The following is a 14,547-nucleotide window of genomic DNA, read 5'->3' on the forward strand; positions in this document are numbered from 1 at the left end:
TTTCGCTCTACCTTGAACTCTAGAAGTGTTTGTTCACCCAGGAATACCGTGTCACAATAGAAACCTTGTATCACGTGACTTTTGCTCTACCCTGCACTCTACACGTGTTTGTTCACCCGGGAATACCGTGTCACAATATAAATCTTGTATCACGTGACTTTTGCTCTACCCTGATCCCTGGAAGTGTTTGTTCACCCGGGAATACTGTGTCACAACAGAAATCTTGTATCACGTGACTTTCACTCTACCCTGCACTCTACAAGTGTTTGTTCACCTGGGAATACCGTGTCACAATAGAAATCTTGTATCACGTGACTTTCGCTCTACCCTGCACTCTACAAGTGTTTGTTTACCCGAGAATACCACGTCACAATAAAAATCTTGTGTCACGTGACTTTCGCTCTACCCTGCACTCTACAAGCGTTTGTTCACCCGGAAATACCGTGTCACAATAGAACTATTGTACCACGTGACTTTCGCTCTACCCTGCACTTTGCAAGTGTTTGTTCACCCGGGAATACCGTGTGACAATAGAAATCTTGTATCACGTAACTTCCGCTCTACCCTGAACTCTACAAGTGTTTTTTCACCCGGGAATACCGTGTCACAATAGAACTCTTGTATCACGTTACTTTCACTCTACCCTGCACTCTACAAGTGTTTGTTCACCTGGGAATACCGTGTCACAATAGAAATCTTGTATCACGTGACTTTCGCTCCACCCTGCACTCTACAAGTGTTTGTTCACCCGGGAATACCGTGTCACAATATAAATCTTGTATCACGTGACTTTCGCTCTACCCTTAACTCTACAAGCGTTTCTCCTCCCGTGACTACCGTGTCACAATAGAACTCTTGTATCACGTGAGTTTCGCTCTACCCTGCACTTTGCAAGTGTTTGTTCACCCGGGAATACCGTGTGACAATAGAAATCTTGTATCACGTAACTTTCGCTCTACCCTTAACTCTACAAGCGTTTCTCCTCCCGAGACTACCGTGTCACAATAGAACTCTTGTATCACGTGACTTTCGCTCTACCCTGAACTCTACAAGTGTTTGTTCACCCGGGAATACCGTGTCACAATAGAAATCTTGTATCACGTGACTTTCACTCTACCCTGCACTCTACACGTGTTTGTTCACCCGGGAATACCGTGTCACAATATAAATCTTGTATCACGTGACTTTCGCTCTACCCTTAACTCTACAAACGTTTCTCCTCCCGGGACTACCCTGTCACAATAGAACTCTTGTATCACGTGACTTTCGCTCTACCCTGAACTCTACAAGTGTTTGTTCACCCGGGAATACCGTGTCACAATAGAACTCTTGTATCACATGACTTTCGCTCTACCCTGCACTCTACACGTGTTTGTTCACCCGGGAATACCGTGTCACAATATAAATCTTGTATCACGTAACTTTCGCTCTACCCTGAACTCTACAAGTGTTTTTTCACCCGGGAATACCTTGTCACAATAGAACTCTTGTATCACGTGACTTTCGCTCTACCCTGAACTCTACAAGTGTTTGTTCACCTGGGAATACCGTGTCACAATAGAAATCTTGTATCACATGACTTTCGCTCTACCCTGCACTCTACACGTGTTTGTTCACCCGGGAATACCGTGTCACAATATAAATCTTGTATCACGTGACTTTCGCTCTACCCTTAACTCTACAAGCGTTTCTCCTCCCGGTACTACCGTGTCACAATAGAACTCTTGTATCACGTGACTTTCGCTCTACCCTGCACTTTGCATGTGTTTGTTCACCCGGGAATACCGTGTGACAATAGAAATCTTGTATCACGTAACTTTCGCTCTACCCTGAACTCTACAAGTGTTTTTTTCACCCGGGAATACCGTGTCACAATAGAACTCTTGTATCACGTGACTTTCGCTCTACCCTGAACTCTACAAGTGTTTGTTCACCCGGGAATACCGTGTCATAATGGAAATCTTGTATCACCTGACTTTCGCTGTACCCTGCACTCTACAAGTGTTTGTTCACCCGGGAATACCGTGTCACAATAGAAATCTTGTATCACGTGACTTTCGCTCTACCCTGCACTCTACAAGTGTTTGTTCGCCCTGGAATACCGTGTCACAATAGAAATCTTGTATCACGTGACTGTCGCTCTACCCTGAACTCGACAAGTGTTTTTCACCCGGGAATACCGTGTCACAATAGAAATCTTGTATCACGTGACTTTCGCTCTACCTTGAACTCTAGAAGTGTTTGTTCACCCAGGAATACCGTGTCACAATAGAAACCTTGTATCACGTGACTTTTGCTCTACCCTGCACTCTACACGTGTTTTTTCACCCGGGAATACCGTGTCACAATATAAATCTTGTATCACGTGACTTTTGCTCTACCCTGAACCCTAGAAGTGTTTGTTCACCCGGGAATACTGTGTCACAATAGAAATCTTGTATCACGTGACTTTCACTCTACCCTGCACTCTACAAGTGTTTGTTCACCTGGGAATACCGTGTCACAATAGAAATCTTATATCACGTGACTTTCGCTCTACCCTGCACTCTACAAGTGTTTGTTTACCCGAGAATACCACGTCACAATAAAAATCTTGTGTCACGTGACTTTCGCTCTACCCTGCACTCTACAAGCGTTTGTTCACCCGGAAATACCGTGTCACAATAGAACTCTTGTACCACGTGATTTTCGCTCTACCCGGAACTATACAAATGTTTGTTCACCCGGGAATACCGTGTCACAATGGAAATCTTGTATCACCTGACTTTCGCTATACCCTGCACTCTACAAGTGTTTGTTCACCTGGGAATACCGTGTCACAATTGAAATCTTGTGTCACGTGACTTTCGCCCTACCCTGCACTCTACAAGTGTTTGTTTACCCGAGAATACCGCGTCATAATAGAAATCTTGTGTAACGTGACTTTCGCTCTACCCTGAACTCTACAAGTGTTTATTTCACCCGGGAATACCGTGTCACAATAGAACTCTTGTATCACGTGACTTTCGCTCTACCCTGCACTCTACACGTGTTTGTTCACCCGGGAATACCGTGTCACAATATAAATCTTGTATCACGTAACTTTCGCTCTACCCTGAACTCTACAAGTGTTTTTTCACCCGGGAATACCGTGTCACATTAGGACTCTTGTATCACGTGACTTTCGCTCTACCCTGAACTCCCTCTACAAGTGTTTGTTCACCTGGGAATACCGTGTCACAAAAGAAATCTTGTGTCACGTGACTTTCGCTCTACCCTGCACTCTACACGTGTTTGTTCACCCGGGAATACCGTGTCACAATATAAATCTTGTATCACGTGACTTTCGCTCTACCCTTAACTCTACAAGCGTTTCTCCTCCCGGGACTACCGTGTCACAATAGAACTCTTGTATCACGTGACTTTCGCTCTACCCTGCACTTTGCAAGTGTTTGTTCACCCGGGAATACCGTGTGACAATAGAAATCTTGTATCACGTAACTTTCGCTCTACCCTGAACTCTACAAGTGTTTTTTCACCCGGGAATACCGTGTCACAATAGAACTCTTGTATCACGTGACTTTCGCTCTACCCTGAACTCTACAAGTGTTTGTTCACCCGGGAATACCGTGTCATAATGGAAATCTTGTATCACCTAACTTTCGCTGTACCCTGCACTCTACAAGTGTTTGTTCACCCGGGAATACCGTGTCACAATAGAAATCTTGTATCACGTGACTTTCGCTCTACCCTGCACTCTACAAGTGTTTGTTCGCCCTGGAATACCGTGTCACAATAAAAATCTTGTATCACGTGACTGTCGCTCTACCCTGAACTCGACAAGTGTTTTTCACCCGGGAATACCGTGTCACAATAGAAATCTTGTATCACGTGACTTTCGCTTTACCTTGAACTCTAGAAGTGTTTGTTCACCCAGGAATACCGTGTCACAATAGAAACCTTGTATCACGTGACTTTTGCTCTACCCTGCACTCTACACGTGTTTGTTCACCCGGGAATACCGTGTCACAATATATATCTTGTATCACGTGACTTTTGCTCTACCCTGAACCCTAGAAGTGTTTGTTCACCCGGGAATACTGTGACACAATAGAAATCTTGTATCACGTGACTTTCACTCTACCCTGCACTCTACAAGTGTTTGTTCACCTGGAAATACCGTGTCACAATAGAAATCTTGTATCACGTGACTTTCGCTCTACCCTGCACTCTACAAGTGTTTGTTTACCCGAGAATACTACGTCACAATAAAAATCTTGTGTCACGTGACTTTCGCTCTACCCTGCACTCTACAAGCGTTTGTTCACCCGGAAATACGGTGTCACAATATAACTCTTGTATCACGTGACTTTCGCTCTACCCTGCACTTTGCAAGTGTTTGTTCACCCGGGAATACCGTGTGACAATAGAAATCTTGTATCACGTAACTTTCGCTCTACCCTGAACTCTACAAGTGTTTTTTCACCCGGGAATACCGTGTCACAATAGAACTGTTGTATCACGTGACTTTCGCTCTACCCTGCACTCTACAAGTGTTTGTTCACCCGGGAATACCGTGTCACAATAGAAATCTTGTATCACGTGACTTTCGCTCTACCCTGCACTCTACAAGTGTTTGTTTACCCGAGAATACCACGTCACAATAAAAATCTTGTGTCACGTGACTTTCGCTCTACCCTGCACTCTACAAGCGTTTGTTCACCCGGAAATACGGTGTCACAATATAACTCTTGTATCACGTGACTTTCGCTCTACCCTGCACTTTGCAAGTGTTTGTTCACCCGGGAATACAGTGTGACAATAGAAATCTTGTATCACGTAACTTTCGCTCTACCCTGAACTCTACAAGTGTTTTTTCACCCGGGAATACCGTGTCACAATAGAACTGTTGTATCACGTGGCTTTCACTCTACCCTGCACTCTACAAGTGTTTGTTCACCTGGGAATACCGTGTCACAATAGAAATCTTGTATCACGTGACTTTCGCTCTACCCTGCACTCTACAAGTGTTTGTTCACCCGGGAATACCGTGTCACAATATAAATCTTGTATCACGTGACTTTCGCTCTACCCTTAACTCTACAAGCGTTTCTCCTCCCGGGACTACCGTGTCACAATAGAACTCTTGTATCACGTGACTTTCGCTCTACCCTGCACTTTGCAAGTGTTTGTTCACCCGGGAATACCGTGTGACAATAGAAATCTTGTATCACGTAACTTTCGCTCTACCCTTAACTCTACAAGCGTTTCTCCTCCCGGGACTACCGTGTCACAATAGAACTCTTGTATCACGTGACTTTCGCTCTACCCTGAACTCTACAAGTGTTTGTTCACCCGGGAATACCGTGTCACAATAGAAATCTTGTATCACGTGACTTTCGCTCTACCCTGCACTCTACACGTGTTTGTTCACCCGGGAATACCGTGTCACAATATAAATCTTGTATCACGTGACTTTCGCTCTACCCTTAACTCTACAAGCGTTTCTCTCCCGGGACTACCGTGTCACAATAGAACTCTTGTATCACGTGACTTTCGCTCTACCCTGCACTTTGCAAGGGTTTGTTCACCCGGGAATACCGTGTGACAATAGAAATCTTGTATCACGTAACTTTCGCTCTACCCTGAACTCTACAAGTGTTTTTTCACCCGGGAATACCGTGTCACAATAGAACTCTTGTATCACGTGACTTTCGCTCTACCCTGAACTCTACAAGTGTTTGTTCACCCGGGAATACCGTGTCATAATGGAAATCTTGTATCACCTGACTTTCGCTCTACCCTGCACTCTACAAGTGTTTGTTCACCCGGGAATACCGTGTCACAATAGAAATCTTGTATCACGTGACTTTCGCTCTACCCTGCACTCTACAAGTGTTTGTTCGCCCTGGAATACCGTGTCACAATAGAAATCTTGTATCACGTGACTGTCGCTCTACCCTGAACTCGACAAGTGTTTTTCACCCGGGAATACCGTGTCACAATAGAAATCTTGTATCACGTGACTTTCGCTCTACCTTGAACTCTAGAAGTGTTTGTTCACCCAGGAATACCGTGTCACAATAGAAACCTTGTATCACGTGACTTTTGCTCTACCCTGCACTCTACACGTGTTTGTTCACCCGGGAATACCGTGTCACAATATAAATCTTGTATCACGTGACTTTTGCTCTACCCTGAACCCTAGAAGTGTTTGTTCACCCGGGAATACTGTGTCACAATAGAAATCTTGTATCACGTGACTTTCACTCTACCCTGCACTCTACAAGTGTTTGTTCGCCTGGGAATACCGTGTCACAATAGAAATCTTGTATCACGTGACTTTCGCTCTACCCTGCACTCTACAAGTGTTTGTTTACCCGAGAATACCACGTCACAATAAAAATCTTGTGTCACGTGACTTTCGCTCTACCCTGCACTCTACAAGCGTGTGTTCACCCGGAAATACCGTGTCACAATAGAACTCTTGTACCACGTGATTTTCGCTCTACCCGGAACTATACAAATGTTTGTTCACCCGGGAATACCGTGTCACAATGGAAATCTTGTATCACCTGACTTTCGCTATACCCTGCACTCTACAAGTGTTTGTTCACCTGGGAATACCGTGTCACAATAGAAATCTTGTATCACGTGACTTTCGCCCTACCCTGCACTCTACAAGTGTTTGTTTACCCGAGAATACCGCGTCATAATAGAAATCTTGTGTCACGTGACTTTCGCTCTACCCTGAACTCTACAAGTGTTTTTTTCACCCGGGAATACCGTGTCACAATAGAACTCTTGTATCACGTGACTTTCGCTCTACCCTGAACTCTACAAGTGTTTGTTCACCCGGGAATACCGTGTCACAATGGAAATCTTGTATCACATGAGTTTCGCTGTACCCTGCACTCTACAAGTGTTTGTTCACCCGGGAATACCGTGTCACGATAGAAATCTTGTATCACGTGACTTTCGCTCTACCCTGCACTCTACAAGTGTTTGTTCACCCTGGAATACCGTGTCACAATAGAAATCTTGTATTACGTGACTTTCGCTCTACCCTGAACTCTACAAGTGTTTTTTTCACCCGGGAATACCGTGTCACAATAGAACTCTTGTATCACGTGACTTTCGCTCTACCCTGAACTCTACAAGTGTTTGTTCACCCGGGAATACCGTGTCACAATGGAAATCTTGTATCACCTGACTTTCGCTGTACCCTGCACTCTACAAGTGTTTGTTCACCCGGGAATACCGTGTCACAATAGAAATCTTGTATCACGTGACTTTCGCTCTACCCTGCACTCTACAAGTGTTTGTTCGCCCTGGAATACCGTGTCACAATAGAAATCTTGTATCACGTGACTTTCGCTCTACCCTGCACTCTACAAGTGTTTGTTCACCGGGAATACCGTGTCACAATAGAAATCTTGTATCACGTGGCTTTCGCTCTACCCTGAACTCGACAACTGTTTTTTTACTCGGGAATACCGTGTCACAATAGAAATCTTGTATCGCCTGACTTTCGTGGTACCCTGCACTCTACAAGTGATTTAATTGCCCAAATGAGTTTTATTCGTTTTGCAACGGTACTTAATTTTATCTATTAGCAATGTTTTTGCGAGTACCTCTGACTTGGGCATTTTTGCCAGATTAAGTATACGCATGCACGTGCTTTCAGTAAATTATGTATACGTTTGTAATACGACGCACTACTTTAGCAACCTTAAGCGCTTTGCAAAAAAGGTTTTGAGTTTAGAGGCTATATATATATTATCTTTACTCTTTCAGTGGGATGTTGCCATTGAGCAAAATGCAGCTTGTAGTTCTCGCCGTTGTGCTTATTCTACCGTCTTTTCTAAGCGGTAAGTTTCATTTTAAATATATGTATATATAAATCGAACAAATACAAAAAAAACAAAAGTAGGCAGGCTAAATAAAATCAGAAAGAATAAACATAGGGACGGACAGAACAACACCTATGTTTTTTCTTTCTTTTTTTTTATTTTTTATTGAACTTCGCCAACGCGCTCACGTCGAACTATGCAGGCTAGTTGTTTAAGAAACACCATAACCTAACTCAAAGACACCAAGGAAAAACTAACAGCCTAGAGAAGAATTTGGGTCGTCTTATCCGTTATTTTATTTTTTCGTGTGTTGGTGTTTATATTGTGAAATATATTTTCATTTGTATTTTCTCGAGATGCATTTTGTCCATTTTATTCCTATACAATTTTTCAAAACCTTTTTGAGTGAGGCCACCGCTTTTTTTTAACCACGTCAGTCTTTTCGAGCAAGGCTTTAGAACGTCACGCGTCTGGCTAGGTTGTCAAATATCGTTAATATTGTAATAATATAAAATACCTCAGTGTAGCAATAACATTCAACAGTCTCACGCAGGCTACACTGTTAAAGTGTTTATCCTTCGTCTAATTTATTAGTTCGAGAAAGTGCATTAGCTTGAAGCCGCAGAAAGGGGGTTCCGACTCTCCAGTGTATTGCTGTATAGGAATCTGGACCAAACAATGAACAAAGTAATTTTAAAGAATACTGATCATGGCTGGTGTCGCAAATAATAAACAGAATCGAAGTTTTATTCAGACAACCGGCAAGTAGCGCGGCAGTCTGGGGGCCGTCACAATAAGCAACGGCATTCCTGACGAGGCGACAACCGCCCCTGCTCCACCCCCTTCGTGGTAACACTGTTCATCAAGCTTAGACAAAAGGAACGTTCAACAGAGAGAGGAAACTCAGATGATTTGGACAAGCAAAACATCATAAATGCAGATCCACAATAAACGAACGATTAATAAAAGGACGAAAATCAAAGAAATGAAAACCAGAGTCACCCGAAGCGACAAAACAACACACATTCATCCCTTTCAACCGGTAATATACGGCAGAGAAAGTGGAATCACGGGACAACGAGCACGAAAAAATAACGCCCAAAGTCAACCATTCGCTCATGAAACAAAGAGAAGCAATTACTTCTTGCTCAGCTCACAAAGAAAGCTTCATAGGAGTGGCACCCCACAAAAAAAAAAAGAAGAATAAAAGAAATTAATTAGTCACTTCTAAAACGCCCAAACATAATCAAATTATGTGTCTCTTTAGTGCTTGCACAGACATACTTATCCCTATAATGGAAATAATACCAGGTTGGTTCTTTAGAAGCTTGGGTATTTTATATTCTATAGATCTTCGCACGCATAACAGTCTGATCATCCGGATCCAATCTGCATCCGCAGTTTTTGTAGCCGCTTCAGAACCGTATCCTCAAAATTTGAAACCACATCTGACCCTTAATTTGCACGTTGGGTTTACATCATGAGATCAAGAAATCCAAACGGAAGGAGGCTGCTTCTACTTCCTTGTGGCTTGTACGTTTGTGGTTCTCTTTGCCCCCAGAATATTTTCCCCTCATTCCCTCTCAAAACGAGAACATGCTTTGTCAGGACGATTGATGTCCCTGCATTCGTACTTTTTTTAGGGAAGACCCTTTTGTCAAGATGGAACGGTCTAAAGCCAAATTAGGTGAGGCCAGGTCTTGGCGTAAAACACAATTTCCCTCCGATTAGTATCTTTTTTTCTAATATATCAATTTGCTCCTGCACAACACTGGAGAATGCCCATCATACTATCACTCACTCATTCACTCTACATTTTGCGATCGCACAGCAATTATGGGCTGCCTTGGCTAAAATGTTGATACGGATTAGCGGATATCCCCATCCGATGAGCATCCGCAGCCTTTGGCACGTGTATCCTATCCGTAATCCGACAAATCTGATTCAATTGTCCGCATCCACCAGTTGACTGCAGATTCCTACGGACGATTCGCGGGTAATCAGCGGATAGGCAAAACTCTAATAATCTAATTTTTGTGTGTCCTTGCTAGTTCATATTCCTAGATACTTCAGAAAGAAGCGATGACACTTATCGACATCATCAGATATTTTATACAGCTGTACCAATTTGGAAATCTTCTGTTTAAAGTATTTGTTTTGATCACCTAAAGTGAATGTTATTTTGTGTTAATAAGAATTCTTGACAAGAACGTTTATATTCCCTTCAAAATGTCGTGTTACATATCATAGTTAACGTGGAGGCAAATAATAAAAGAATAGAGTAAACCTTTTTTTTTACGCGCACTGGGGTCAGTCGAGGCACTCTGGTGATAATTGCTATTTTACTTAAAATAATCCGAAAGATATACGAAAAGTGATCACAAGTTTTGCCTCCTAGGCTGTAAATTTTTTTATTCAGTGATGAATCTGATATATTACATTTAAATTAAACATTAGAAAATCCTTTTTCTAGAAACACATAACATTTCAGTTGAGTCCCGCATCTACGGCGATGCACTTCCACTACCGGTGCAATAGTCTCCGCATGCCGTCGTAAACAAAATGAAGAACAAGGTGAAAGCAGGAGGAGAAAACAGAGTAAACAACGCGGTCTGCCTTGGTTGGCTATTCAGAGTTGGGGAAGGGGGTGGAGAAATGAAAGTAGGAGGAAAGAAAGAGAGGAGAGGAGACACGCGTTAAAGGGACCATGAAATGACCTTTTTACTTTTTCCAGATAACTTTTACATTAAACCGTCAATGTTCACTGAATGTCGAACAGGCATCCGTTTTCGTCTCGGTTTATTAACTTTTACACAAAAAATTATTGAAATATCGACTTTTTCATTCTCTCCAACTGACCGCAAAAGAAGCCGTGACGTAGACCGTTTCCGGAACCGGAAGTTCTCTCGGCAGTAGGAGAATGGGAGTGTTAGCGGCAACGAGTTGGGGTGCGCCGGTAGGTTTTACTGCGCTGATGTCACCGACGTATTTCCTGAATCGGCGCCTCTCATCGCCGCATCGCAGCTGAGCGAAATTCAATGAGATATGTTGCGCTACAGCGACAGCATGGGACTAGACCCATACGCCGGTATGCCTGTTGGGAAGTGCAGCGAGTCTTGTCACCACCCCGTCATTGTTGGCAGAAGGGCCGGCCCGTGTCAGTCGTTTGCAAAGCGACGCAGATGGCGTTTTTCGCGGCCTCGGAGATGCAGGAGCGAGCCGACGTTAAAAAAGATGCGTTTGAACTACGAGTGTCAGCAAGAGCCACGTAAGTATGTACCTGCTTACACTCGGAGCGGACGCGCGCGCTTGATGGAAGTCTTGTATTCGCGCTGTTGGTAAGCGCTTTGGGACCGTTCTTTTACGATTGCAACTCGATACTGACGCGACACTCGGCAAAGAAAGGTTGGACCGGGGTCGACAGTGACGTGCAGTCTGTCAGAATAAAAATGGCATACCAATAACAAAGTGTACATACCGTGTTACGAAGGCAATCCATACGGCGTTTATTTCAGCTCTATATCACACAAAACAAGAAGATAGAATCGACGAGAGTCCCTTTTCGACGAGTGTTCGTCAACACTGCCTCGGAAAACAAGGGGAAGAGATTGACCTCCTCACCTCTTAATCTAGAATTGAGGTCAGTGATCAAACTATAATACGGGAAGGGTCCACAAGGGTCGCGCGGGCATATTCCATTTAGCACGCCAGCCGGTCGTAGGCAGACGGTCTTGCGACGAAGCAACGCAGCGCCGAGTCGGAATGCCTGCTAGGCCTATACGCTTCGTCGGAGTCGGTGAATCCAGCGTTCTTGTTCGTCGTGGTCTGTTTTAAGTACTGTTTTCTTGCTGCTTGAAGTCGGCACGCGCGGGAAGAACACGTAGAAAAATAAACGTTCAGTCAGTCAGAGTTTTGAGAGGGAGGAAAACAAAGAAAATAAATGTTCGTCGGTCGCCGTCACCCAAGTAACTGGCGGCCCTGCCCTACTGCGCACGCGCAGTAGTTGCTTCGTTTACCACACGATAGATGGCGCTGGCTCTCAGCATTATCAAATTTGGCAATTTTCGCCACACATCTCTAATTATGCTACAAAATGTGGATCTGAATATTATTTAACAAAACTTTTAGGAAACATTCGCCGGCTATTTATTGTTTACGATCGCGGTGCTGGTGAGGTAGGCTCTTACCCAATAGGCGATGTGGATTCGGCTGACGTGCACCGATTCTGCGTATGCATCGTAGTGAACAGGCGAAGGAAGGAAGGCGCAAAAGAGTCCACTTTTCTTTTAAAAGTTCTATAGCAAATAATTTTTTTGGGCTCCCTATTTTTGTGTTTTTGTGTTTCTTTTCACACCTTTTACGACGTGCGGTGGATGAAACTCGATTTTAAAATCATTTCATGGTCCCTTTAACAATACACGCGTTAACAATAAGCGCAGTATTCTGCGGGCAAAGAATCATCACGTTTTTAAAATAAATGTTCAGTTGAGATTAAGCGCTCATCCTGCTCGCCTTCCTCTTGTGTCCTTATATTGTTAGCGTTTTTAATTTGATAGGTCATAAACCAACTCGCCCGCTTCGCCACTTTCGCTCAGTTCACTTTTTGTGCGTACTGGCACATCTTTCGCCGTGGTTTCTGCTGGGTTTTGAGACGTCCCAGCGTTTCTATTTCTGCTTCTTACCTTGTGTTTTAGCGTTCGTAGTTTTTAAGTACTCCTCGGGCAATCGCTCACAAAGGTTATTGACTTACTGCTAGCTAAAGCGCGTCGTGGTGCCGAAGGCTGTACCGAAGGTGGCTTTCACTGGCGGCCATAGTTTCGTCCGTTTCTGCTCAGCGCCAGCTTACCATGAGCTTCCAAAACGCTCCTGCAACGAGCATTCCACACCACCAAAATTATAGTTCTTAGAACTACAGTACGTTGATCGTTGTAAACTTGCTTTTCGGCCGGCAACTTTATGAATATGTATTAATATTTGCTACAGATGTTTTATATCGACAAAGCAAAGCTGTAAAAGAGTTGCAGGTCTTACCTGCATGATTGGAACTGCTCTTGCGACTACTAGGCTAGTTGTACATCTTACGCTACCTCGTTACGAACTTTGCGCCACACGACACAGCTGATCACATATGTTGCCATCATGCTCAAGCCGGCAGTACTGGTTTCGCCGTAAACCCCCGAAACAAGATATTTAGATCGAATATCTAGAGAACTACACCTACACAAGGCATAAAAAACAGACATTTTAGAATGCACGTACACTTCGTCACTAAAAATCGTCGTAACCCTAAAATCCATTAAATATCCCGGAGTTACCTTTTAACAACGCGTATGAGCTTTTAGAAACAACTACGAAGTGCACGCACTAGCGAGGGCATCTTTAATATAAAATAGTATCAGTAATATTGGTGATCAAAGCACAACAACGGTTTTAACTAATCAATGTCTATACACTTCTAATAAAAAAATAATGCAATGGTTTTGTTAGTGTATTCAATCAAACATACGCCCGATAATATGACGAGCCTCTTGTACCTGGGATGTGAACTGCGAAGCTGAAAGGAACATTAAGTTTTAAAAAGTTTAATTAAATTGTTTGCGTTTTTAGCTTAAAGGAAGCTGTAGACATGATCCTTTGCTCTAGTACCTTCATTCACAATCTTTTATTTCAGGGGAATCCTCCTCTTATATCACCGAAGTGTCCGACGCATGCGGGTTCTATATTCAAGAAGGCGGAGACCGTGAGTGCTCTGCGCTAGGAACTGTGAGTCGTTAAAGGCATAGAAAATAATTAAATACAAAGTAGATTTTTTTTTAATAATCCAAAATGACTTCCTTACTTTTACAAAAAAAAATATATATATATAATTGTTGTAAGTTTCCCCTTTATTTTTTTTTTATTTTTTTGAGGGGGGGGGGGTATTACGTAGAAACAAAGGATCTGTGTTGGACCGCAGATCCTTTCCGCCACCCTTGCCCCGCCCCCCCCCTCCCCCCCCCCCCCCCCCGGTTGGTACGCCCATGTGAATGGTATCTATGCTTTGCTCCTTTTGTGCCATTTTATATGCTGTCCTTCTTACTTCAAACTCTTTATTTATCATTAATGTCGCTAAAGAAAACATGTTGCCCCCATTGAATCAAATAGTTACAAAATGGTAAAGACTGCGTACCACGCTTGACGAAAGGCGTTTGCCAAAATTAAACCTGTTTTGCGTTGAGGGCAGCCTGTGCATCAGAGATTTGAGTCATCAGTACATGTAATCTAACAAAGTACCAAGCCTAATCACACAATATAAGCCTAGCAGTCTGACAAGTAAAGAAAAAAAGAAAACAGGGTCCACCGGATAGTCAATTGCTCACCTTGCCAGACGGTGCCTCGGGACTATGGCGGCATCTGCTAGGTGCAGAGCTTCTGGTCTGTGCATCAGAGAATAGGCATTAGCAAACATGATCTATCCAAGCACCAAGCCTAGTTTCACAAGATACGCTAACAACCTGAGAAAAAGAAAAACAGTCTGCAGCATAGTTGATTGCTTACCTTGCCAGACAGAGCCTCGGGACTATAGCGTCTGTGCTACAAGCAAAGCCTCTCGCCTGTGCATTACATTACTCATTAGCATATGTGATCTAGACAAGCACCTAGCCTAGTCACACAATTTTACTTAGCAGCCTGACCAGTAAAGAAGAGAAAAAAAGAAAGTAGGGTCCGCAGGGTA

General features: G+C 43.4%; 1 protein-coding gene and 1 long non-coding RNA gene across 2 annotated transcripts in view; one reads left to right on the forward strand and one right to left on the reverse strand.

The window, feature by feature from the left end:
* Positions 1–7,780: 7,780 nt before the first annotated feature.
* LOC120850892 overlaps positions 7,781–14,547 on the forward strand; it is a 49,299-nt gene continuing 42,532 nt past the window's right edge. The window contains exons 1-2 of the mRNA XM_040223581.1: positions 7,781–7,850; positions 13,504–13,595. Of these exons, the coding sequence (XP_040079515.1) occupies positions 7,781–7,850; positions 13,504–13,595 (162 nt within the window). The remainder of the gene's footprint in view (positions 7,851–13,503; positions 13,596–14,547) is intronic.
* Positions 14,034–14,395, reverse strand: LOC121834047. The gene is made up of 3 exons (XR_006077031.1): positions 14,370–14,395; positions 14,192–14,248; positions 14,034–14,056 (listed from the first exon to the last, which is right to left on the reverse strand). It is a non-coding gene; the product is annotated as an uncharacterized LOC121834047 (long non-coding RNA).

Source organism: Ixodes scapularis, unplaced genomic scaffold (genome assembly GCF_016920785.2).
Source record: "Ixodes scapularis isolate PalLabHiFi unplaced genomic scaffold, ASM1692078v2 ptg000312l_1___fragment_3__unscaffolded, whole genome shotgun sequence".
NCBI classification, from domain to species: domain Eukaryota; kingdom Metazoa; phylum Arthropoda; class Arachnida; order Ixodida; family Ixodidae; genus Ixodes; species Ixodes scapularis.